The sequence below is a fragment of the Aptenodytes patagonicus genome, chromosome 3 (assembly GCF_965638725.1).
Source record: "Aptenodytes patagonicus chromosome 3, bAptPat1.pri.cur, whole genome shotgun sequence".
Classification (NCBI taxonomy): domain Eukaryota; kingdom Metazoa; phylum Chordata; class Aves; order Sphenisciformes; family Spheniscidae; genus Aptenodytes; species Aptenodytes patagonicus.
Genome location: NC_134951.1, coordinates 86,217,531 through 86,242,215, shown reverse-complemented (window position 1 = coordinate 86,242,215; position 24,685 = coordinate 86,217,531). Strand labels below are relative to the sequence as shown.

The window sequence follows — 24,685 nt, the reverse complement described above, 5'->3', positions numbered from 1 at the left end:
CCAGAGGGAGAATACAGTTTCAAACGAGCATATTCCCTTGGTTTAATTTTCTGATTATTGCTGATAATGGCAAAAACCAAGAAGTGTATCTTTCCTGGCCACCACACGCTGTTATCTGTGCACTTTTCATTCAGGATCACTGAGTGCACATCCCATTTGCTATCACTGACCTTAGCTGGCGTAACATCGCTGAATCTTAATGTTTCTTCTCCACTTCAGTTCCTTCTCATGTCTCTAACCCTGAATACCATTCCACCAGTTCCCCTGCACATCATTACATCGATACTGTTTTCCTTGAATTGTCCTCTGAGCCTTCCCCACTATCTCCTCCTACTGGGAATATTTCATCTCTTCTCTTTCCCATCTCCAGGTCTCAGCTCCCAAGTTCTGACACACACAGAATTGCACGGTGCAGGGAAAGCCACTGTTAAATGATGCCTTTTCACTTGTTATGTGGCTGAGACTTTCAAATAGAATAATAGATTTAGGGATGACCAATAGACTTGAAACTTTTCAGAGTTAGACTTAAAAGGCCTGCACTAGTGTGCACACACACGTTTGTGTATTTTTTACATCTTCTTCTTTTACCTCTGTTTTTGTAATTCACTAACTAATAGAGGTAAAGTTCATGTGGGAGATGAGATGTGAAAAAAGCTTTGCTGTACACATAGCCCTGAAAATCAGTGTATTTTATAGAAAGAGCTACATTCTCCATTATAATTGGCTTCAGTTTTAGAGTCAAAGAAGGCTGTAAGAAATCACCCGTTGCATGGACAGAAATAATAGTCTGTATTCCCCTAAAGATTCACATTCATGAGGGGTTGCTTCAGTTTTTCCTCCTGCTTGATAGCAAGGTTTTCTTTGCAAAAACTTCAGTAAAGAAACTCTCCCGAGCTAGTAAATGTCAATGAAATGTTTTGACTGCTTGTTAAAACGTGAGGTCAGTGTCATCAATGGTATACAATTTAGATATATATTGTTATTCACTAAAAGTGTGTTCCCCTCAATTTTTCCAAATAGATTGTTCTTCTGGAATCTGGGGGGGAGTTTCATATGCATTGTGTCCCATGAAAAGGGGTTTGGCTGCCTCCAGTTGCAGTGTGTCTCAGCAATAAGGAATCCACTCTGGTTTAGAATGTTAGATCTGGAAAAACAAACAAACCAACCAACCAACCCACAACCCCACCACCACCACAAAAGCTCCCCTCCCTTGGGATCTCGCCACCTGAGATTGAAATGTTCTGTTTCTAGCCAGTGGGCAAAATAAGCTTGCACTTTGCAGAAAGCCTCTGATGGCAATGATCTTCCTCTTGTTCTATTTAATTGCAAAGAATGTTTTTGCGTGTAGGTCCAGCTACAAGCAAATTTTATGAATGTTACCATTTATAGTATTGCAGTGCTTTTAAAGGCGGTATTTGCATCTGGAATAACATGCTATTCTTAAAACCTTGTAGCACCTGGACAGCGATGAGGATTCTCCTCTAGTGACGCTTTCCTTTGCCTTGTGCATACTGGGTCGAAGAGCTTTGGGAACTGCAGCTCACAATATGGCCATCAGGTAATTTTTAGGAATTCTTTTTCCTCATTTTAAAGCAAAGACCTGTTTGTCTTTTTTCACTTCACGTGGAATCTCAGCAGAAGAGTAGATAAAGACAAAGTCTCTTTCCTCCATAAAATAACTTGTTTTCTGCCATTCCTGGACATCTTTTACTTTGGTAGTTTGCTTAGTAACTAATATCAGTCTTTATTTCATAGGGCAAAGCAGAATTTTGCATTGAAAGAATAGGCACCAATAGTTATTGCTTGTGTTCACACATGCCTGGCCTGGCTACTGTAATGCTGGCTTCCTCCAGAAGGGGAAGAAACTTCTAAGTACTCTCATATCTAGTTAGCTAAATAATAATAAATCCATAAGGGTCCTGTATTCCTCAGGGGTGTATTCCGTGTTCCTTGTGCCACTTCATTCTGGTGATCGAGAAAGGGAGAACCTGGCATCTCTTGAGAGCACAGCTTTGTCTGTTCTCAGTCTACCTTACTCATTCATTCATTCATTCAAAACAGTCCTTCCTAGAAAGTCTGGTTAATTTTAATATGCTTGGTTAAGTTTATTTCTGGATATGCTCTTCACATTACATTTTCCTTAAGGATTCTTCCATTTTCACTAGGAGTTCTGAGTTGTTTGGGTCTTATCAAGTACCATTTATGCTGTGCTAAGTGTTCAGCCTGAGTAATTAATTTTACAGATAAGGCATTTTATTAATGAAATAATCTTTACTTTATTAAAGTCTAAATTCTCTTCTAATTTTAGATTTTTATTAGATGTATTTGAACTCCCTGTGTTCACAAGAGTTTAGTAACAGTAGAGAAGATTAGTAAATACACAGTCTCTAAGTGACCTTGCTGTATTGGCACAAAACTGTGAATAAAGCTAGCTAGCCCTCTATCAACACGGTCCTTAGAGAGGATTTGTCTTACTAACAAGCAAACAAAGACTGTATGTGCGATTTTGAATGCGTTTTCTGTTATAAGATAAAACAGTCCTTTAAATATTCATTCTAGCTTTGTTATCTGTTGAGTCGTTTGTAACGTCTGTTTTTACGTCTTCCTCTTTCAGTCACACAAAATGTTCAAGGCCCACATGCCTTATTTCTTGGTGTGCTGCTTCTTTCTGCTTTCTAAAGTGTCTCTTTCATCATCTCTTTTCTGCTAGTCTTTGCACATTCCCTTCCTGTAGTATTCTTCTGGGTTGAGTTTCCTCTCCCTCTATTTCTATGCACTTGAATTAGTGTGATGTTTAGTAAGTCATCGATATTTCTAAAATTGCCCTATTTTTTTGATGATCCAAATTTTAGAGTTTGGGGACATGATAGAAAAGTTGATGTGCATTTATGGTTGATTTTTTTTTTTTGAGAAAAGATTAAAGTGAGTTTGATGTGGGGCTGCAATGGATATGTCACAGCAATATTAGAAATGCATCTAAAAATATCACAAAGGCTTCCTAAAACTGTCATCACATTGAATGTACTTTCCACAGGATCTTAAAATCTTCATTACAATGTTTTGGCACTAGTACAGATACAATAACATGTCACCTATTTTTATTGGCTTACATGGTCAGTGGCTAACGGAAAGAGATAATATTATCAGAGACTTTCCAAAGCTTAACATGGAAAGTATGAATATTGAGAATAATTATTTGCAAAGTCTTCTGTAAAGATTTTAATAATAGTTGCAGGAGTCAGCTATACCATGTCTTTTTAAAATCTGGAAAACTACCAATGAACCAAATTAGTTTCTCTCTTTTGGGGAGTGGACGCTCCATACTCAAAAATACTTTTCTTGGGGAGAAAAGGTCTGTAGAAGGGGAAGAAATGCAGTAGTCATATGCACTGCACAGCTCTATCCCTGTTTTTCTGAATCCATTCTGTATAATCCTATATCTTTAAGTCCCGATTTTCTTTTTATTAAGAAAGTGCTCCAGGGCAGTATTGAATCATTGTATTTTTTTAAAATGTATTTTGTGACATAAAAGGGATTAAGTGGAAGCTTCTGTCAGTATCTTTTTCAGTGCTACTTCACAAAAGCTTTTGCTAGAAAAGTTTCACTGGGAAAAACTGTGTCACTTACCCACCTGGTTAAATTACATTTAATACATTTCAACTGTCAGAAAGATTTTTTTTTTGGGGGGGGGGGAAGGAATCTGAGTAGCACAATTCAAGTGATAAATTGCTACAGCTACAAAACATGACTTTAGCTTGGTGAAACATATTTATTCTTGTCTTAAAGAATTTATACATTTACTTTAATTGACAAAAACAGTTTAGTAGAAATTATTAACTAAGGAGCAAGGTGGGTACGCTACCCCCTGACATCAAGGCCTTTATCAACAAAAATCCCCCAAATACATTCACTTCAAGCACAGAGGGCAGTTCTTACTGTACCTACATTGTTTACTGCTTCACACAGATCTTCACAACTTAGGTAAACACAAAGAAGCAGTAAGTCAGCGAGACTCCGATAGGAATGCAATTATATGGCATGCCAGGGGGAAGACGACTTTGTCCAACACGTGCAACGCTGCTGAGGCCAGAAGGAGATGTTCCTGAGGATTAACTTTAGGCACTGAAGGCAGGTCTCCCTCCCCTCTCTCTCTGTTTGATGGAGATACAGCAGCTCTTACGGAGGGTGATTTAGAGCGTTTTTGCTGGTCCTCGCCCCCAGCTCTCAGGCTGTTGCAGGTCTGCATTCAGTCAGATGGGGGAGAAGTACTTAAGGTCCTCAGAAGCTGGAGGAATTGGTGATGCCTCACAGTCCTTTCCCTTGAAAAGGTGTCATGATATTTTGGGCACCTTCTGGAGCCTACTGGTGCTGAAGAGGGTTTTAGTTTTCTGCAGAGATGGTGTCAGAACAGGCAATCCCACAGCCAGCTGTGTGCACGAGGGGGATGTTCTGCATGTCCGGCTGTTGGGCGCTGGCTCGCTTTGTAAGAGATCAGGGCTCCTAACACATGCTCTGTCACACTCGAATGCTGGACTACAAAAACTTAGACGACTTAGATTACTCTGGTAGGCACTGAGAAATGACCTTGAACTTGATCTCAGGACTTTCTGTTAATTCTGGCTGCGAAGCATCTTGTGTACAACATTGCTAGAGGTTTCATGATGAGTTTGAGATGTAATGGCCAGATAGGCATTGTAGTCTTCTCCTCCTCATGCTTATTTCTATGAAGGGTTTCAGGTATGTCCAGCGTGAGCAAACTAGCCAAGAATCTGTGCTCTGTGGTCCATGTTTTGTTTTCGGGGGTAACTGTGCAGGTAGTAGGAAACTTTCTGGACTAAGTCTAGCCCTTGCTGTGTCTGGAGGAGTGTCAGTCATCCAACTGCTGCGCAGAAATAGTAACGCAAAGGTAATGTTACACTGAGCTATGCACTACAGAATTGAGATTCAAGTTTACATTGTGTATGTAAACTATCAATTTGCACTCATTTACACATGATTTTGTCTAATCTATTAATCAGTAAATGTCACTGTGTAAACCAAGACTTTAAATGCTCTTATATAATGTATGTAAATAATTATTCAGTGTACCTGTTCATGTAAATGTCAGTAGAAACCCAACATTAACACTAGATTGCACAATAAATGCATTCATTAAGAAGGCGGAACATTGCTATGCAAATCACTTGCTCTTTTAAACTGTCATTAGGAGGCATCCTGCACAAAATGCAATTTGAAGAATGACATGACATTACCATTCATTTATTCAAATAGAGTGATGTGTTCAGGTGTGTATTTGTAAAAAATTACTTAATAATCCTATCCAGCCACTAGACCTACTAGTAAACAAATGTTTAGTATATATTTCAAATTTGGAAAAACAGAAAAATCTCTTGATAAAGCATCTCTCATCAGATAGTTCCAACACTACCATGCCTGGATGCTCAGGTCCCCTGAGCTCCCTCTGGGCGTTATCACTCAGTGTGGACAGAGGGTGACTCCAAGGAACGCCTCTGCCTGGAGGAACCGCTGCTCACACTGAAGCCCAGGGAAGCAGCTGGCTCCGCTTGCCCCTTCCCTCCTGAGCACCACATCGCACTGCCCCGCATCTGAGGGGAAAGGGGTGGAGGGCACGGGACGTGGCACCACAATGCTGCCGATGGTGCTGCATTGCTAGTGGGAGTTCAAGCGTATAGTGCAGCTTTATGTCTGCCAGAGCAGAGTAGAAGCAGGAGAGAAAAGTTTGACTCTTAGCTCACAACAACAATCATCTAAAACACCAAATTTTGAAGGGCTACCATTGAAAATATTTCATTCAGGTGAGCTATGACATTCAGGTCACTACCAGCTCACAGGCATGCATGTTTCTTTATTTCTTAAACAAATCTACAGTTAACATTGGGAAAGGTTTAATAAACTGCAGACAGAGGATGGGGTTTGGTGTGCAAAATACACACAGATATATTCACCAGCTCATTAGTCTTCATCCGTACTGTTTTCAGGCTTGCATCAAATGCTTTTAGTTTCAGCTGTTGGAGCAACGTAAGGAGTGCAGTAGGAGGGAGTATTTGCTTTGGCTCTGTTGCCCTCCCTCTGGTATTTGTGGTGCTACTTCATCCCCTCCTTTCTGCACGTTCGAGGGGCCGACAGTTCCCACACACCTACTAGTCTTGTTCTAAAATAGCTCGCAGTTGTGACAGCAGCTTTTCGGGTTCCTAGCTCAGAGGGTTAGAAATGTTGCCAGAAATAGTAGTTATGTCTCCTCCTGATTAATGTTGTTTCTTTGGCATGTGAATTTACCTTAACTAGTTTTAAAAATATTTTGAAAGAGCCTGTAACTACAGCAGATTACTAACTGAGGTATGTTAAAACTGGGCCAAGAAAGCAGCGACAACCTTGAGTCAGGCCTGAGATCAAAGCTGTTGGCTTTACAGCTTCCTTATAATCTCATTAGAGTCTTCAGGAGAGAGCATAACAATGGGAAGAATAACAGCAGCTGTATCTTATGTGGATTAAGGGCTGCGTGTTACAGAAGTAATGGCTTGAGATAGTGTCACATTATAGGCAGAATGTACCCAAAGGCCTCATTACGATTGGCAGGAGAGTAAAAGATATCCATGGTTTTGTGAATACAGCAATCTCCTCCAGACCTCTCTGGTGGAAAATACGATATATAAAATAATTGACTCTCTCAGCTTCTCACAACTGCTGCCACCACTGCTTTGCTCCTTGTAGCAGTCTTAAAAATGATCTTAAAAATGCTGGTTAGAGAACTTATTATGCAGAGGGATGAGAAACGGATGAGTCTTCCCTAACTAAGCACAGTGAGAGCTGTACGTGCTTCCCTCCACTGATGCTCAGCTGCAGTTTGCATAGCTTTCCTAGCCCTGGCCTTGCTTTCAGCAGATACTGCTGTTCACAGCAGCCTGTTTAGCATGTGCCGATGTCTATAAGACACTGGTGTGAATGCAAACTCTTTGTCTGCTCTGGTGTTCGGGTTTGGCTCTGAGGGCCTCTAATGATGTAAAAACCAGTTCTCTCTCCTGCCTACTCCTCCCTTCATCCCAGCCAACTTTTCAGAGCAAATACAGGGGGTGTTACGTGGGGAAATACTATACTACAGATCCTCATTAAGTGCAGAGTTCAGGGTAGTTTTTTCAGTTTCATCCTGGGAAGAATATTTAGATACAGAAGTGTTTTTTCCGGGCAAGGATTTAGCTGTGTGTGCTGGATGTTGTCTAGTGGGTGAGCGAGTGGAAGGACCCTCCCTGATTTCTAGCCTTTTCAAAGGAGATTACAGTCATATATTTCACCACACTGGCTGCACCCACCATTTCCCCCCCTTCCCCCCCCCCCCAATGGTTTATTCTAGGGCTTTCCTAGCTATTAAGCAGGATTTGGGTATGTTACCGTTTTCTAAACTGTGGAGATGATTGAAAGTCAGTGGGGATCAGGACCCGCTCCTTGAAGACACATAATAACTCCCATTGAAATCAGTGCTTGAATGTTTTGAAGATCTGAGTGTAAGTGCCTGTCTCACATAGGCATGTTTTAATATGTAACTTAGTACTAATAAATGCAAATCAGTTAAGAATTCACAAGAGCTTCCCCGTGCTCTTCATGTTCCCAACAGCGACAGCAGCCCTGCCTTCCTGACTGGCCTTGGTCCCACTGATTAGTTGATTTGTACTACACGGTGCTTTCGTGGAGAAAATTAGTATCCAGCTGTTTTTCTGGTAACAACATATATATCTTTCCATTTTAATTTCTGAAACATGCTACCCAGCAAAGGCAAAATTAGAATGTGTCTGAGCTGAGGATAGGCCAAGCAGTCTCCCAGTCTCTCTTCTCCCTCTCTTGGAGAAGAGAAAAAATTCAAAAGATTTTTTTTCTTTTCCTAAAATAATTAAGAAAGCTCAGTTATGTGGAAAGATTATGCATTCTCTGGAGAAAGCCTGGGTTGTAATGAAAACCGCTAACATCTTAATGCAGCTTCTCCTCAGAGCCTTTACAATCTGAAAAAAATCAACTGTTGTAAGAGTGAGTAAAATCTTGGCAGGTAGCTGAAACCATGTCCTGTGGGTTTGCAAGAGATGCCTGTTTTTAACAGATGGTTCTGTTTCCTTCAATTTCAAGATCGCTTCTTCAGAGCAGCATTAGGACGGCAGTCCTGCTGTATATAAGCATTATACAAGTGGTTGTGGTGTCGTTGTGGGAAGCTCGTGATTCGGGGTGCAGGTTGGAGCTGAAGGCTGGTTGTTTCCCTTCACAAAGCCCTCGTGCAACCATTTCCTAACAACTACTCAATTTTGTACCTTTTACCTCTTGCTTAAATCTCAGGTCCAGACAAACCATCATCCAAGGTCAGGCAGAACTGGTTACATCTAGTTTCTTATATTAGAAAAAGGAAACCCAGTGCATATTTGCTTTAGGGCTCATTGCTTCAGTATGAAATGCCTCTCATTTGATTCATGCTCTCACCCGGTTTGCTGAACAGTTCCTGAAACTTAGTATTCTTCTTAGTACATCTGGTTTAATGTTCACATCTGGGCTTGAGTTTCATGACAAAAGTCTCAGATTTGCTGAAAATATTTTTTACAGCTGGTTTTGTTTTGGTTTTTTTTTCATTTTTACCTTGCAAGAAGAACTGCTAAGAGTAACAGAGCCAATCAATAAACTTTCAAATGAGGGAGCAGCTTCTGCTGCCTGCACGGGGATTGCAGAGCGGCTGGCGCTCTTTGACCTGGTCTCTTTGGCACAGCCGCAGAGAAGCAGCACCCTGAGGCGCCCCGTGACCCAGCCACCCATCCTTAGGACATCCTTTGTTCCAGGTGCCACACTCGTTTTGTGGCCAGTCGTTTACAGTGCAAGCAGAAGGAGAACCACCTACCCTGAGGAATGGTTTCTCATTAGACTGACGCGATGCGACCCCTGCTTTATACCCACCGCGGGAGCTCACCCTGCACCGGAGGGCCACCCGTCACTGCGCAGCTCAGCACGTGGCCGGCGGCTGGCAGGGGTCCGCCTTGGTGAGACGGGAATGACTTCTGGGAGTGACTGCTGCCTTTCTCTTGCAGCTTGGACTCTTTTCTTTATGGGCTCCATGCACTGTTCAAAGGAGACTTTCGGATAGCGGCAAAAGATGAGTGGGTCTTTGCAGACATGGATCTATTGCATAAGGTTGTTGCCCCGGCAATCCGAATGTCTCTGAAGCTACACCAGGTAGGGTCTTTTTTTAATTTTTATTTTTAACTTTTACTACTGCGTCTGTTTTCTTAGGGAAACACAGGAAACCTTAGAAACCGTCCGAAGAAAAAAAAAAAAAGAGAAGGCAATGGAGTACTCGTTGCCTTGTTCTGAGAAACTTCCTTAACCAAAATGGAAAAGCTTGGCGCTTATTTATTTTGCATTCACTTGATCTTCTTTTCTGTACCCCCTAGCTGCCCATTTGAAACCATTCATATTGCAGAGCTTGACCCTGCATTTTTCATCAAAACAAAACTGACGGTCACGCCATGTTTTACTCGCGTGGATACTATAAAGATGGCTTCTAGATTGAAAAGAAATACATTGATTAGACTAATTTCATTGCTAATTTATCCATCCCTTCGTGAATGGCAATACACACGTAACGCTGCCATACGTTAAAAGACACAGCTGAGAGGGGAGTGGTTTGAAGAGTTAGTGTCACGGCTGTTTGTTTGACTATGTCAGGCGGTTTCTGACCCTGTTCTGTTTTCAGTTGTAAAAATCTGGCACACCTCCATTGAAGTTGCTTCAATTTCTTCAGGTCAACCCCTGTATAGCTTGGAGTTGATTTTGTTCTTGCTCTGGCACACTATGATTTAGTATCATATGCTTTTATCACACATGATATTTATAATTGTTCTGAATGTAACTGAAGTGGAACTGCTGTGAATTAGTATCTGATAATTTGACACAATAATTTTATGAACGTTATCGCTGGCCGTGTTGCTGCATGACAGCTAAAGTAGTAACGTGATATTGTGATATCTGCTGATGGATCCCCAGTCTGTGCTTTTGTTCGTGGTTTTTCGTGAATAAAAATAAGGATTTCCACAAGAACTGCGGAATGCCCCAGGTGATTCCAATCTCCCTCCGGCTTACCCAAAAGCTCTGCCTCCTGTGGTTTCCTACTTTATAAAAAGATAAGCTGGCATTCTCCGAGCGTCTTTGTCCAGTGGAGGCATGAGATCAGAACAGGTTACAATAAAACAAAAATCCTACCTTTCTGTATTACTGTTAAATTCATTGTTCTACCTCACCAAAGACGCTGTATCAAATGGCAAGTCACTTGGGGGGTCAGCTGGCAACTGTTTGAAAAACAGGATTTTGTTTATTGTTAATAGTTTTTCTGTTTTCACAAATATATCTGACTTTTTCAATACTTTTGCCTGTACTACCAGGACCAGTTCACCTGCCCAGATGAGTATGAGGACCCAGCAGTTTTGTATGAAGCAATCCAGTCTTTTGAAGAAAAGGTGGTGATTTGTCACGAAGGGGACCCAGCCTGGCGCAGCGCTGTACTCTCCAACAGAGAGGAGCTGCTAACCCTGAGACACGTGGTAGATGAAGGAGCAGATGAATATAAAGTTATCATGCTCCACAAAAGCTACTTGAGCTTCAAGGTTATCAAGGTACATAAACCATCTTTCTACTATTGCATTAATTTAGGGCTGTGGTAACTAATCTTATTTCTGAGTAATCTGGCCAAAAGGAGAGGTTGATTGTAGTTATCGGAGTAGGGATTGGAGGCTGAAAGAGCTCTCTTCAGTTCACTTCCATTTTGCACCCATGTGTTTGTGTATCTGAAATAACATTCCAGGCTTTACCAGGGAGTAGCTGCAAAAGTTCATAAAACCTGTTGGTGCAAAGACATGAGGTGTTTGCACACGCAGCTACTGCCGTTCTACCTAGATCACGTAGTCCTGCATCTTAAGTAGCAAACGTTTTCACACGATCCACATGTTTTTAACCTACCTGTAGGTCAACAAGGAGTGCGTCAGAGGGCTCTGGGCGGGGCAGCAGCAGGAACTGATTTTCTTACGCAATCGTAACCCGGAGAGAGGAAGCATCCAGAACAATAAACAGGTCTTGCGGAACTTAATTAATTCTTCGTGTGATCAGCCACTGGGATATCCAATGTACGTTTCCCCTTTAACCACCTCGTACCTTGGGACACACAGCCAACTGAGGAACATTTGGGGGGGACCTGTCAGTTTGGACAACATTAAAAAGTGGTTCAGATCCAAATGGTTAAGGTAGGTGTTAAATTTTGGCTACGCAGATAGAGACCCTGCAGTCTCACCTCCACTGTATTTTCTGTTAAAAGAGAGTAATTCCATACTGCTATCTATGAGTAAAAAATTAATTGCAAATAACTCCGAATATACAAAAGAGCCCTACAGATATAGCAGAAGGCAAATTCATTAACTCATTCATGGCTTTTACGCAAAGCTTTCTACACGTTCAACAAGATTCGTTATCAAATCCGTTAGTACTACAGACATTTCCCTTATTCCAGGGGATTTTACTGTTTATGCCTTGTAAATAAGGGTATCTTTTCTGTAACTCAGCGACATCTCAGAACATGAGTAAACGTGTTGGTGGGTTATGCTCTAAAGCTTTGGCAGTACAGATAACCATCCCCAAGTCATTGTTCTTGACCAAAACACATCTAAAAATGTACTTGCTATCCACTGCCCGACTTCCCCTAGGTATGCATAATCAGTACCTGACACATTCCATCTCTCATTCCTACATGCACTGTTCATACAGCAATAACTCACTTGTTTCACTCCCTCCACTTGCCCTATTGCCACGGTGGCTGAGGAGAGGCAGGGGACCATGGAGAGACTACGGGAGCCAGCTTGCATGCTAAGACCTATGCTAAAATGCCAAGATTAAATCTAATGGCTTAATACGCTACTTTCCCACCATGCAGCTCATTCCCACTGAGCTCCCTCCAGCCCATTCCTCTTCTTTGCTACTTGGTTACCTCATGCAAAAGTTGATCCTTAGAGACCACTGTAACATTAGATAGAGAGTCCTCAGGTCTTGCAGGGCTCCAAAACCACTTAACACAGGCAAGGAAAGATTTGGGTTGTGTCGTATACAATTTTGTTTCAAGTAAGCTTACCACATCGTCATCCTTGTCATCTCATAAAATGTCAAAAGATCTGCAGTGGTATGAGAGAGTACAATTATGCATTTTGAGGGCACCTAACATTGGTGGCACAAATTTTCATGCATAATAAATGGCTGACCATGCATCTGTTCCTGCAAACAGAATGCGGAAGGACTGCCATGCAGCTCACCACGAGAGAGGTAATGTTGAAGAGGTGGATAGTGGAGGGGGGTCTTCGTCTAGCAGCAATTCCACAGGCAATTCAAGTCAGAGCGGTAGCTCGCAGCCCACCAGAGATGGAACTCCTCAGTTGCAAGCTTCGTCTCAAGAGGTCCACCAGCGTGCAGGTATTTGCACAATTTACTTGGCTTTTTCTGTAGTCTTCTCCTGAGGGGCCGCGTAGGCAGACACTTTTGGGGCGTGCTCATATACAGTGGAAAACTAATTCTAGAAAGAGAGCGCTTTGTCTTTCCTAATGACCAAGCACATGTAGGAGATGGCTTCCTGCTATTGTTCCAGGTATTTACTGGGAGGGCATAAGACAAATGTGATTCACCAAAGGTTCCACTGTCAAACCCCTTAATGTGTAACTTTTGGAGGTGCCGCTAACAATGTCAGAATGAGAAATACAGATGGGAGGGAGTCTGCATGTGTGATGCAGGGAGCCCATACCACAATGAACCTGCGCTTATTGTTGGCAGGAAACAGCAGAAGTGAAAGTATGCAAAAATCTTAATTATCATGGAAGGACCATGACAATTTATCTGAGGAATTGGTTTGGCTGTTCAGCAGCGCATGTGGAGAACAAACAAATTGGAAGTAACTTCTTATGTCCATACAGCAGTTACCAGGAGAAAATTAAATGTGGCCAATCATTCTGTCAACTAACAGCTGAGCTCTTCTCATACTAAATTACGGATTCAGCAGCAGTACTTCAGACATATTCACAAGGTAGAACTACTGGCCTTCACATTGGAAATATACGTTAAGTTTGGCAGCGGGTCACTGTGAGACCTATCGCTGTGGGATCAGGACTTGTAATGTAAAGCCAATTAACTCAACCTTTCAACAAGTTGTGGTATTACTGTATAAATTAAAGCAGAGAGCTAGAGGGGTACGACACTTGTTTGTTTCCCGTTAGATCATTTTGACCTATCATTAAAGGTAATGGACAGGGCTGGAGAAAATCTTGCCCTGAATGTAAATCATGCTGTAAGAATAAAATAAGTGCTGCTTTTAATTGAGTCTAGCGTTAGAGGAATCCCCATGTGCATACTCATAACTTGACACTGCAGTAATCAGAATGGCAAACTTAATTGTAAAATAATGATCCTGAGCATGCCATACAAGAACGAAGGTTAATTGTGAGTTGTTTAAAAGAACGTATTGGCTGCCCAGAAAACCACAATCAAGAGAGAAGGTCACACTTAGTTAAGAAAAGCGACCTGGCTTTGAGGTTAAATGAAGAAATGCACAACAAATGCAAGGAAGTGGAAAATAGCAAATGCAAATCAGTATTCAGTCCTGAGAGACCGTTGATGAGAGAAAGAGAATGAAACAAGGAGAAGTTTCTGGCTAGCACCATTAGGGACAAAAAGATGAAAGTGGGTTTGTGGCTGTTTATTTTTAAAGAGTATTAGAAGCAAAAGAAATCCTAACAGTGGACTCGATCCCTCACTATATAGAAAGGCAGAGTTGCCAATAATGTAGAAATGAGAAAAGAAATGTCTGGTTTGTATTGGGAAAAATGCAGATGATCTATTTCTATGATCGGATCATGAAGTAGTTTCTTCCATCCTAACAGCTACAAAGAACATGAAAGAGTGGCTATCAAAGCTATATGCTTAATTGAGCAAATCCAAATGACTCTCATTCAGGAAGGTCTTCAAGAGAGCTGGTTAAAAAGCAAGCTCTGTTTGATTTTCAGTTAAGTATCGGGACGCTAAGGCAATACCAGAGGAGTGGGAAAGAACTTACGCTATGCCTGTTGTTAAAAAAGCGGAATGAATAGGGTGAGCGGGGTAATGCATGTCTGTCAATCTGACTTTGGCTCAGGACACTGTCGACCTACCACGCACAGTCCTAGTGCCCTAATTTAAAAAGGACATTTTTAATTTGGAAGGAGTTCAAAGAAGAGCCAAAAAATGATCAAAGATTTGGGAAATGCATCCTGTAGCGAAAGATTAAGAGCTTTCAAACAATTTATATTGTAAAAGATGCTTTGATCATAGTCTGTAAGTACTTACCTGGGCAACAGAAGGTGACCAAAGACAGTTGATTCAAGCGGACTTGGATATACCAAAGCTAAACAAATTCAGATTTTAAATCAAGTGCACATTTTTAACAGTGAGGGTAAATAAACAGTGAAACAAGTGACTAAGGGTTAAGATGGATTCTCCGTGACTGGAGATATTGGATGCATTTCTTAAAAATAATCACAGTAATTAGTAATACCATACAGGAATTAATTCCAGGAAGTTCTGTGGCCCATGCTATATAGCACAGCAGACTAGATGATCGCAGCAATCCCTTCCAGACTCATAATCTATGAATCAAGTGCATTTAATGTTTTCATATTTCATTTTGCAGCCTGGTGCCACCGAGTCTGCAAAATGCAATGAAAGCCCTATATAAAAGTGCGACCAAAATCGGGAGCGTTGGAAATGTGTGGGGTTCTCCCCCAAAGTGTCCTTATTTCATGACGCAGTTTATAGAACAGCCTTTGTTTCCTAAGTGTTTTCAAGGACAGAGTTATTTATGTGTAGACACGGGTGGTCTCCTGTCCAATGCTCTAACCACTGCATTTGGGATGAATATAGAATACTTTTGGACAGGGGTCAGCTTGGCAGTTTAAATCACAAACAGATGTTTGGCCACGTTAGCCCCTGTGCAAACTTAACACACCACAGCCCCTCTGTTCTTAATTCCAGTCAGTCCCTTTTATTTAAAAAGGGTAACACATTAAAATAACCATCAGATGTAGAAACCAAAGCACTTAAACAAAACCCCGGAGTCTGAAGAAGCTGAATCCCTGCAGAGGCCAGACGTGCGCACGGCTGCCGGTGCGACAGCCAGGCCTGACCCCCATCACGGTGCGTGCCCTCCCTATTGATCACGTCCGAAGTGCAGAGGACACCGGCAACGTGGCACACAGGAGCCACGTGCATCTGTCCCACTGCTCTCAAGCAGAGATCCTGGGGCTCTTGTTACAGAGAATGCTGCTTTGCATGCCAGCTTAGGAAAATTATTTTTTTATTGTTTGGAGTATAAAAGTAGAACTAAAGATACATTGTAAGTGGGGTGCGAAAGTGTCCAGCGCTTGCCAAACCAACCAGGTTTTAGTCCAGCTAAAGAGCTCCAGTTAGGTTGTGGCCCAGCTCTGCCATCTGACTCCGTGCCAAGTTACCTACATTCTCTTTGCTTCAGCATCTGAAAAATGGGGCTAATGAAACCAGCCTCTGGAGAAAGCAGGTCTGTGGATGTAAAACAGCGTGTTTCAGCTATATAATGTAAACAGTTTGGATACGAAATTCTGCATTGCTGGAACCCTCATGAATTCAGCAGTCATGTTTCTAGAAGATAGTAAGAGATTTATATTCCTTTACGTCTGCAAAATTTCAGTATCTGGAGGAGTTTCGGTGCTTCTCTCCCCTCCATAGTTCAGGTATTGGGGAAAAAAACAAAACAAAAAAAATTACCAACAACCTGGAAATGCCTACCAGCAAAACTTGTTTCTGCGTTGATGGCTCTCAACAGATTTTCTGGCATCAACTCTCTACCCCACAGCTATAGCTGGGAAACCAAAATGCCAGCTTGTGTTAATGTTTGGAGTTTCCTGGAAAGCAAGAAAGCCAAGCAGGCACTCGCGTGACTGGGTATTTGCTGCATAAGCCTGGGTTAGAGCCTGTCTGCAGAAACAGTAAGCTCTTTCGGGGCCTGTGGCGCGTGCCAGCCCGCTGCATGCCATTTGCAGAGTGCCTGGGTGCAAGCAGGTATCTGGTGGGTTCACTGGCCAATAAGTTGATTTATTTTTCATTCTATGCCTATTTAAATATGCCAGCATAAGAAATACAGAAATTATTTGTTTGAATGACATAAGGGGTTGATATAAATGTTAAAAATGTGGGTGTATACATACAGGAAGATAAAAGTTGTCTAGGCACGTCAGAATAGCTTATCTAATCTACTCCGTGTATCCAACAGTGGCTGCATCGAGACGCTTCACAGAACGGGGCAAGAGCTTTATGTGTGGGTCTCATTCAGACCTCCAATAGACCACCCTACCTAGAGGTGTTCACATCTTTTCAGTCTGTGATACACTGTAAATATCAGTCTTGGAGCTCAGATATAGTTTAATATTAGCCTTAAAAACTGTCTTGTGGCTTGACTGTCTTGTAGTCTTCCACTTGGTTGAATTCTCAAATTCTCTTTCCCCATATGCAGGAATAATTCTTTTTAACGTGCCATTGTTTTCACTCAGGGGTTTTTTGGTTTTATTTTTGCATTTAATTATACCAAGCCATTTAAGGTGGATAGTCAACATCCCCTACTTTAGCGTGGTTGTCAAAGGGGGGTGGAGTTACAGCAACACTATGCTCAGTCATTCACTGGGCAGGTTAAAATGTATGTGGGAGAACAGGTGTGAGCCTGTGATTAGAGCACTTTCCTTGGGGTGTCTTCTCATTTTCCTCTCTTTTCACTCAGTGCAGAACCACTGGAGCTGTTCTGACCAAAAGCCAGAACCCTTGTAGTGGAAAACACAGAAAGGTTCATAGGTTTGGCAATTTGTTATTTCTGTTGTTCTTGGGATTCTTATGCTGATAAAACCAGTAGTAATATGCCAATAGTAATATGTACACTTGGGACACTGTCAATAGCATGGAGTTCATCAGGATGCCACTTACTTAAGTATATTAATCTTTCTTTTAAAGGCAGGAGAAAACCCAGGAGTCAGTCCGTCCAGGCACACACTGCTTTAAACCAAAGGCCCCCTGCTTCAAGTCACTCTGGACCAATTGTAGAAAGCCGCCAGCCTTTCATCCAAACATCTACATCTGCCCACGAAATTGCCCAAAGGCTTTCTAGTAGTCAGCTGTCATTCCACAACTCGGCAACATCTGTGTTTTCCCAGTCCCCTGCTGTTCCTGTTGCTGGCCAGCTGACTGTGCAGGACCAAGCTGCAGCAATGCTCAGGTCCAGCCTGGCCTCTTCTACCAGCTCAACTCTCAGCCTGCTGTTCGGCAAGAGAAGTTTTTCAAGCGCTTTGGTGATTTCTGGGCTCTCAGCTGCAGACGGAGGTAACACCAGTGACACGCAGTCATCCAGCAGTATGAATATTGCCATGGGTCCATCTGCTAGAGCAGCAAGTCAAGCAGCTCGGGTAAGGCTGAAGCCAAAATAGCAGTACTAAGCGTGAGCTACTGTACTGCTCTCCTGTCAGGTTCCTGAACTGTCCTCACCACCGTTTGGTTTCTTCCTTCTCCACCGGTCAGAAAATAGTCTTGTCCAAAACAACGTCAGGATTTTGGTATTTGTTTTGGATTTTGCTGCATCACAATGAAAATGAGACTGTTTATTATTAGTGGGGATAGGAGAGTGATGTATTTGTAAGTAATTGACAGGTTGCCTGTTAAGCATGCACCTGAAATCCCAAAGTGGGGCAAAGTCCCTCTTCCTTTCATTCAGACCAGGGACTTAGGTCTCCATTTTCTGCAGCCCCGGTGATGAGTACCATCATAAGGAGACTAAATAGCTCCTTCCTTGCGTGCTTATGCAGGACTTAATTATTTGTACAAAGAGGAACGGTTCCCACTGAACAGTGCGCTTGTTCGGTCCCTCTCTCTGACCAGAAATTCAGTCCAGGACCTGAAAACTTTGTTGCTGAAAGGGCTAGTCAAAGGAGGTCTGTAGGAAGTATTTCCCAAAGGAAACCTGCATGCCCTGTGATTCAGCATTTTCTAACAGCAAAACAGTACACACAAAGAACTTCCAGCCCTCTTCCCAGTAGGCTCCCAGTTCTATTCCCATCTTCCCTGGAAAATTCAATGCACATAGTAGTGTTATTGTTTTATTGTCTACTTAAGTATATTTACTTAACTTTGGTTGCCATCAGTTGCTTTCCTGAATTTTGGAACTTTTACCTCAGCACTACAGAGCAGTAACGTGAGAAGATGGACTAGAGAGAAATGGCGACGGCAACTAGAGGTTGAGTGACAACGTAATTAAGAAAGACTCGCATTTGGCCTGTCAAAATGGAAACCAAATTGGCAACAGGGGAAGATTATGGATACGGAAAGTCCAAAACACTTTTCTGCTACTATCATTCTGAGCTGTGTATAACTTCCCTAATCTGCAAAGAATTCTCCAAACCTCAAGTGAAAAAAGCTCCTTAGCCTGTGTGTATTTTGTTCTCAACCCAAAAATACCATGTATGGTATAGTTCCCTGGAGTTTTGCCATGAACTTCAACAGTAGTTGACTGAACGTTACTCATCTGGGTCCAATCCTGCTTCATTACTCTAATGAGCATTAATAATATTACTACATGTACAGCTGAACATGCTGATTGACAAGGCATCATTCCAACTCTCAAGAGTTTATAGCCTAATTTGCAGGAACTCAGCCAGTCTGCAATACTGAGTACTAACGGTAGGATTCACCTCGTCTAACTTTAAGCCATCTAAAATTTGGGCATGAAGTCTCGGGAGATTGTTGGTGTGGCCTCTGGATTCAGTGGAGAGGACAATCCACTTCATCCTTACAGCTGTCAGGAAGAAATCTTCCCCTAGGACACTGGTTATCTCTCTGCCAACCATTGACAGCCTAGATGATACACTAAGACTTCATGCTTAAATTTAGATGAGGTGACTCCTGGCCAAAGTAACTGCTCAGAGTCCAGGTGCCTATTTGATTGAAAGTGGTAAGGAGGAAGTGTTTTAGCTAAGTGTTAACACAGCACAGTTCTGGAAAGCTTTTATACTAATGGATTCCTTACAGTGGGGTGACACTGCAGATAACATTTTCAGACTGATAACTGCATTCCGGTTTTGATGAAAAGGTTTCTTTGTAAGTTGGATTTAAAATTTGGTGTATAAAGCAAGCCCCAGAGCAACCCCATTTAACTTCTTAGAAGTCAGCCCCGCCTGGAGCAGCAGTGATGCTGGATGACCTCCAGAAGTCCTTTTCAGTCCAAATTATTTTACAGCTCTTTATACATGTACATCTGTGGTACTAAACCTCTAGCTCCTGGTCCGCTTTTCTTTCCAAATTTATGCGTTAAAGTGTGACAAGTACCTCTTCAGAAGTCCCTTGTGAATAATGCATGTTAAGAATCCCATGTAGTTTCACAGAATGACATTCCTAAATCAATTTTTAACTTTTTTCACCTGTCACTTCAAAAAATAGCTGAAGTGTTACTTAGAAATTTCCTAAACTAGTTGACTTCTGTCTTTCCAGCAACTCACCGAGACCTGCGAAGCAACCGATGCTACAGAACCTAGACTGCGGCAAGAGGCAAGTCCAGCCCATGCCATGTTCATGAGTCAGAACCTGGAGTGCAGAAGGGCCAGCCAAGAAGATATGGCCCTGGAAGACACCGCTTCTCAGCAAAGCCTGTCTGAGGAGCAGTAAAGGAGCATTCCTAGTGCAAGGGCCACGCGCTTCTTACAATTAAATAAAGACAGAGTTAGGTCAGGGAGCTGCACGTGGGTTTAGGTTCTTTCAAATGTAACAAGCAACCTCCAAATGTTTATTTTTCTAACTTCTACACAAGAATACCATGGGGCAGATGTTCTTCAGCTAAAGGCCTTGGCATGGGTAGGGGTTGGAAGATGTCCTAAAAAAAAAAAAACCAACCAAAACACACAGTGCCACTTCATCTCAGGTTCTTGTAAATCTAGAACAATGAATACAACCTGTTTAACGTTCCTTCTCCTGGAATGGTTGGAATCACAAATGAATACAGTGGGAATATTAATACAACTCAATGAAAAGCACACAAGACATCTCTTTCCTGCCATAACCAAACAGCTGATTGCATGCAAACTAATTGGCATTTGATATGTAACATATAGCAAAAGGCAACTTTGAACAGAAGCGATGAATACATAAAAGGACAGTACAACATGTACTGTAACACTGGAGCTAAATCTGGGTGGGTTTTTTTCCCCAACAGCAAATCTCTTTTTTATTTAACATGTTATGCAGGTGGTAATTCTGAATAGCAACATAGCATCACAGATTGATATACTGCATGCAGCCATATTGAAATACTGTGTGAACAAGCCATGCTACACAGATTAACAAAAGTCAAGTGTGAGAAAAGAAAGTATCCAGTGCATGGAAAGCCTTCAAAGCATATGGTGCATCCTATTTATTTGCAAAGAAAGCAGCTTTGCATAAACACCTGCTCTTAGGTATTATCTGTTTGGTTTACAATTCCAGGCAACAGCCCCCTTGGGAGTTGCAAAAGGGCGCAGGGGAATCCTCCTCGAGGACAGGAAAGTACAAAGCAGGCTGCAATTATTGTCTGGAAGTGTTTGTATTAGGAAGGGAACCGCTAAATACCTTTAATTGCTGGACACAGCTCAGTGACCATAAACGCTTGTAGCCAGTAATTACAGAGCATTCTGATTTCCCTCCCCCAGAGAAACCGAGCTGCTGCCAATTTAACAGTTGCATAAAGACAGATGATGCGAAAAGAGAGGCCACACTTTCACAAAGCTTGAGAAACACTGATTTACAGGAATGCATGACTACTTTGGAAGCCAAAAGGCTACAACAAATCCTTCCTCTACTATAGCATCTAAACACACACACACACAGTGTGCTCATTTTTTTTTTTTAATTAAAAAAAATTGCAGCCATCAGTGTCTTGCTGTTCCTCTTTACTGTAACTACCATAGATTGTTTCTAATTCTCAACACAATAATGTGCAGCCAGGCTGTCCCAATTAACAAGAAGGATTTAACAAGATGCTGTAGCTAAGTCTCGTTACTGTTAGGCGATACACAGTTGCATTCTGAGCTTCCTACTGTGCCACACTTAAGATTATAAGTAGTAGAACTAAATAACACCTAGTGAAAATAAAATGATCCAAGTATGTTCTGTGTGGCAGCAGTTTTTGGGTTTTCTTTTTTTCTTTTGAATTGTTTTCACTTGCTTTCTGCCTTCTGAAATTGAGAAAGCTACTGTTTTTCTTTTACTTCGGATCTTGATGAATTGATTATTTATAAAGCTCAGCACAACCTAGGCAAAATTCTGCTCTTGTTCACAAGGGCACAAGCAGAGTATTCATGTACAGCCCCCTGAGACACATGGTCATCAGTGCAGTTTAGGCCCTACTAATGTCTCCTCCAGCATCCAGGTGTCATGCAGCAGAGGAAACTGAATTCAGCTGCTCCCTTCTGACCATTTCTGGCAGATTGTACCTCTCCTCCCACCACTCTGCTCATGAAGTGCTTCCTTACAAATGAAGGATGGAGGTTATACAGGTAGGTGGAGGGCTCTTACTAACAGCCACCAGCCCCGTTTTTGCCCTGGGTGCTTTTGCATGGTAGTCTACTAAGATAAACCATCGCTGCTTTGTCTTCCTAAACCCTGCCTTGTGTAGAGACAGGGCAAACAGGCGGCAGCGGAAACCACTAAGTTTTCCTGTATTCAGTTAAGCCTCACTTAGGCCTCCAATTTTCACATCTTTAACTTAAGTTTGAATTCATTTCCATCAAAAATAAGTAACTCCAGTAGTCCCAATCAACCTAAATTAGTCTATGTATCCAACTCAAGCATATTAAACCAGATTGGGAAACAGCTGCACAAATCCTTCCAGCGGCAAGCCACTGTATCTGCTTAGCGCAGACCGAGGCCCAGCAACACCACCTTCCCGCAGCACCGCATCTTCTGCAAGAGACTCTACCATCTCCATGGCCTCTGGTACTGCACCCTAAGATAATGCAGCTGCCTCACAGTTCCTGACTTAGTTCAAGCCACCGGCCCCCGGAGCATAACTCCTTGAGGACAGGAGTGTGCCACGAAGCCCAGGCGTCTGCTGCACAGGGTGGCTGCCAGAAAAGGCATGTCCTATCTTGCACAAGCAGGGCAGAGCAGCAGCCAAGGCAAGATTCAAAAACGAGTTCCTTTTCACAGCCGTGTCTTACGCAGGTTTTATTTTGCCTTAAAGTTGTTACTGCAGCACAGTAGGTTGAAAAAACCCAAGAGTGACCATTAACAACAGTAACAAAGACAAAAAAAAAATAAATGGAAGATGACAGCACAAACTCTCCCATGTTACATTTCTCCGTAATTTTGGAGATAGTCTGCTGTTAATAAGACTACTGCTATATGCAGTGTTTTTAAATATGGACCAATCCTACAGAATAATTAGACATGATGGTTAGAAATAAAACCTGGAACTACGTATGAGGTTGTATTGATTGAACAGATCTTAGACCTCCCCCCATCTTTGCATGAGGTAGAGAGAGACCCAATTACTCTGTACATGACGGAAGATGCATTTAAGGCTCTGATGCACACAAAGCTAACAAATAGGTACCTAACCTTTACACAAGGCCTAATTTCAACAGTAAGCTGCTCAGAACAGCTCTGCAGAGCACCAAAAGGCACCCGAGTCTGTAGGAATGCTATTCTCGGCACCAGTGCCTACAGATACACAAAGGCTTTAAGCCATACTTTTACTCTTGAAAGACCTAACCAGCTTGATACTTAACCTCACACACGAGGTCCTTCAGAGCTGCAAGATGGAGGTACCTGTGACACCTCAGGAACCCCACTTGTTGGGGTCTGAATGAAAAGCAAAAGCAACTTTCACCGCTTTTAAGCCAGCTGCGGCACTGATGATAGGCTTCACAATGCATAATGCTGTTGTTCAAACTTGGCCCTGAAGTTGCTCAGGCTGAACAGTTTGCCCACATTACCTGTCTGATCTCTTACCACAGCTGTGATGCAGGAAGGATGGCCACCACCACCACATAATACCTTTTATATGCAGTTCCATTTTGTGTCAGTTTTGAAGATTCAGGTGCTACGCTTGAGTTGTTCCAGAGCTGCAGAGGCCACTTACTTAGCAGGGGCTGAAGGCTTCTGCCTGCCTGATGCTCGTTCAGCCAGCCCAGAACCTTCTTGTTTCTACAACCTGAAAGCAGCGACACCCCCATCCCGCTAGCAAGCTGAATGCATCCTTTGAGGAAATCAAGCACTCAATCCACAAGAGCGTTTGGTACATGCAGTTCTTTCACAGAAATGTCAGAAGGGATGAAGAGACGGAGGCCCTATCTGCCTCCCCCCAGCTTAACCCCTGATAACATCACCATTGCTGAAAAGAAACATCGGGATTGATTTTATCCACACTGGCTCAACGGGGCCCTCACAACCAGAGAGCAGAGAGGAACACATACAGTACAGCAGGCTACAGGAAAGAGGATAATGAGTATATGGTAAGACAAGCACACAGTACTTCAGCCCTTGCATTAGATGTGGGATACTTACCCCCCTCCCATTTTGTTTTCCTCAACTTTCCTTTCACTAATAGGCTCTTGTTTACATCATACAGTAAAAGCCAGGTGCTACACTCCTAAGGGTGAAACGTGGCCCGAAGATCTGGTAAAAAGACTTTTAGTAACATTTTACCAAAGCCAGCCAGAGGCTGCTGAACTGCTCGCATCCACCAGGTACGCTGGCAAGCCCCCAGCCTGGCCTTCAGCCCAGCTGTTTCCCACCACAGCAAGCAAGTAGGAAACAGTCACGGGCGCAATGTACGAAGTTCGTTTCCATTCATCCAAAAATACAAATGCCGGAGGTCCTGCTGTTCCCTCCATTTTGAAGTGTCATACAAACTTCTTCTATGCGAGGAACTGGAGTTCTCGTTGAAAAGTCTCACTTCATTTGCATAGACACAAAATCTTGGCATCCACTGCATTTAAGGCAAACGTTAACAAAAAGGACTTACCAGTGCGAGTCTTCTTCCCTCAACAAGACGGCCAGATACTCTCAGTATCTGCGAATGACATTCTGAAACTATTAAGTTCTTAGGAGTCTCTGCGATGTCACTCACAGCTTTATTAAAAGCTATTTATTAGAATAAAGCAAGAAATGTCATCTGCATTTGGCTCCAACGCACCAATTGACTGCTTTCTCTTGCTGGGAAATTTAAGTTAAAGATTCTGAATTTTGTGCAGCTCATTTTAGAAGATAAGAATTACCAGTGAAATTCTCCAGCACGTAATAATCATCTCATCAATGCGTATTTTTTAACTACCCAATAATTGCCATATTTAGATTACTCCCTGGATTGGGAGCTGGTATTTAATTACAGTGTTTCACTAGTGCTTGTACATCCTTAAATCTGCAACACAGACATATTACTTATAATTAACTTTGCAGTAGGTCCAGTGTTAAAGATTCACCTCTCTCATTCAGCCTTATCAGAGTTTTACAAGTCAAAAATTGTCTAATGCATGATAAATAATGCAGGCCCTATTTATTCCATGCTGTGCGCAATTTTATGTTGGAATTACAAGCCTCTCTG

The 24,685-nt window shown here is 42.3% G+C and overlaps 1 protein-coding gene across 1 annotated transcript in view; it reads left to right on the top strand.

Moving 5' to 3' along the window:
• Positions 1 to 21,244, top strand: part of PCNX2 (pecanex 2) — a 160,360-nt gene extending 139,116 nt beyond the window's left edge. Inside the window, exons 28-34 of the mRNA XM_076334126.1 lie at positions 1,455 to 1,558; positions 9,075 to 9,219; positions 10,425 to 10,655; positions 11,005 to 11,279; positions 12,308 to 12,492; positions 17,077 to 17,525; positions 19,600 to 21,244. Of these exons, the coding sequence (XP_076190241.1) occupies positions 1,455 to 1,558; positions 9,075 to 9,219; positions 10,425 to 10,655; positions 11,005 to 11,279; positions 12,308 to 12,492; positions 17,077 to 17,525; positions 19,600 to 19,773 (1,563 nt within the window). The 3' untranslated portion in view covers positions 19,774 to 21,244. The remainder of the gene's footprint in view (positions 1 to 1,454; positions 1,559 to 9,074; positions 9,220 to 10,424; positions 10,656 to 11,004; positions 11,280 to 12,307; positions 12,493 to 17,076; positions 17,526 to 19,599) is intronic.
• Positions 21,245 to 24,685: the final 3,441 nt, after the last annotated feature.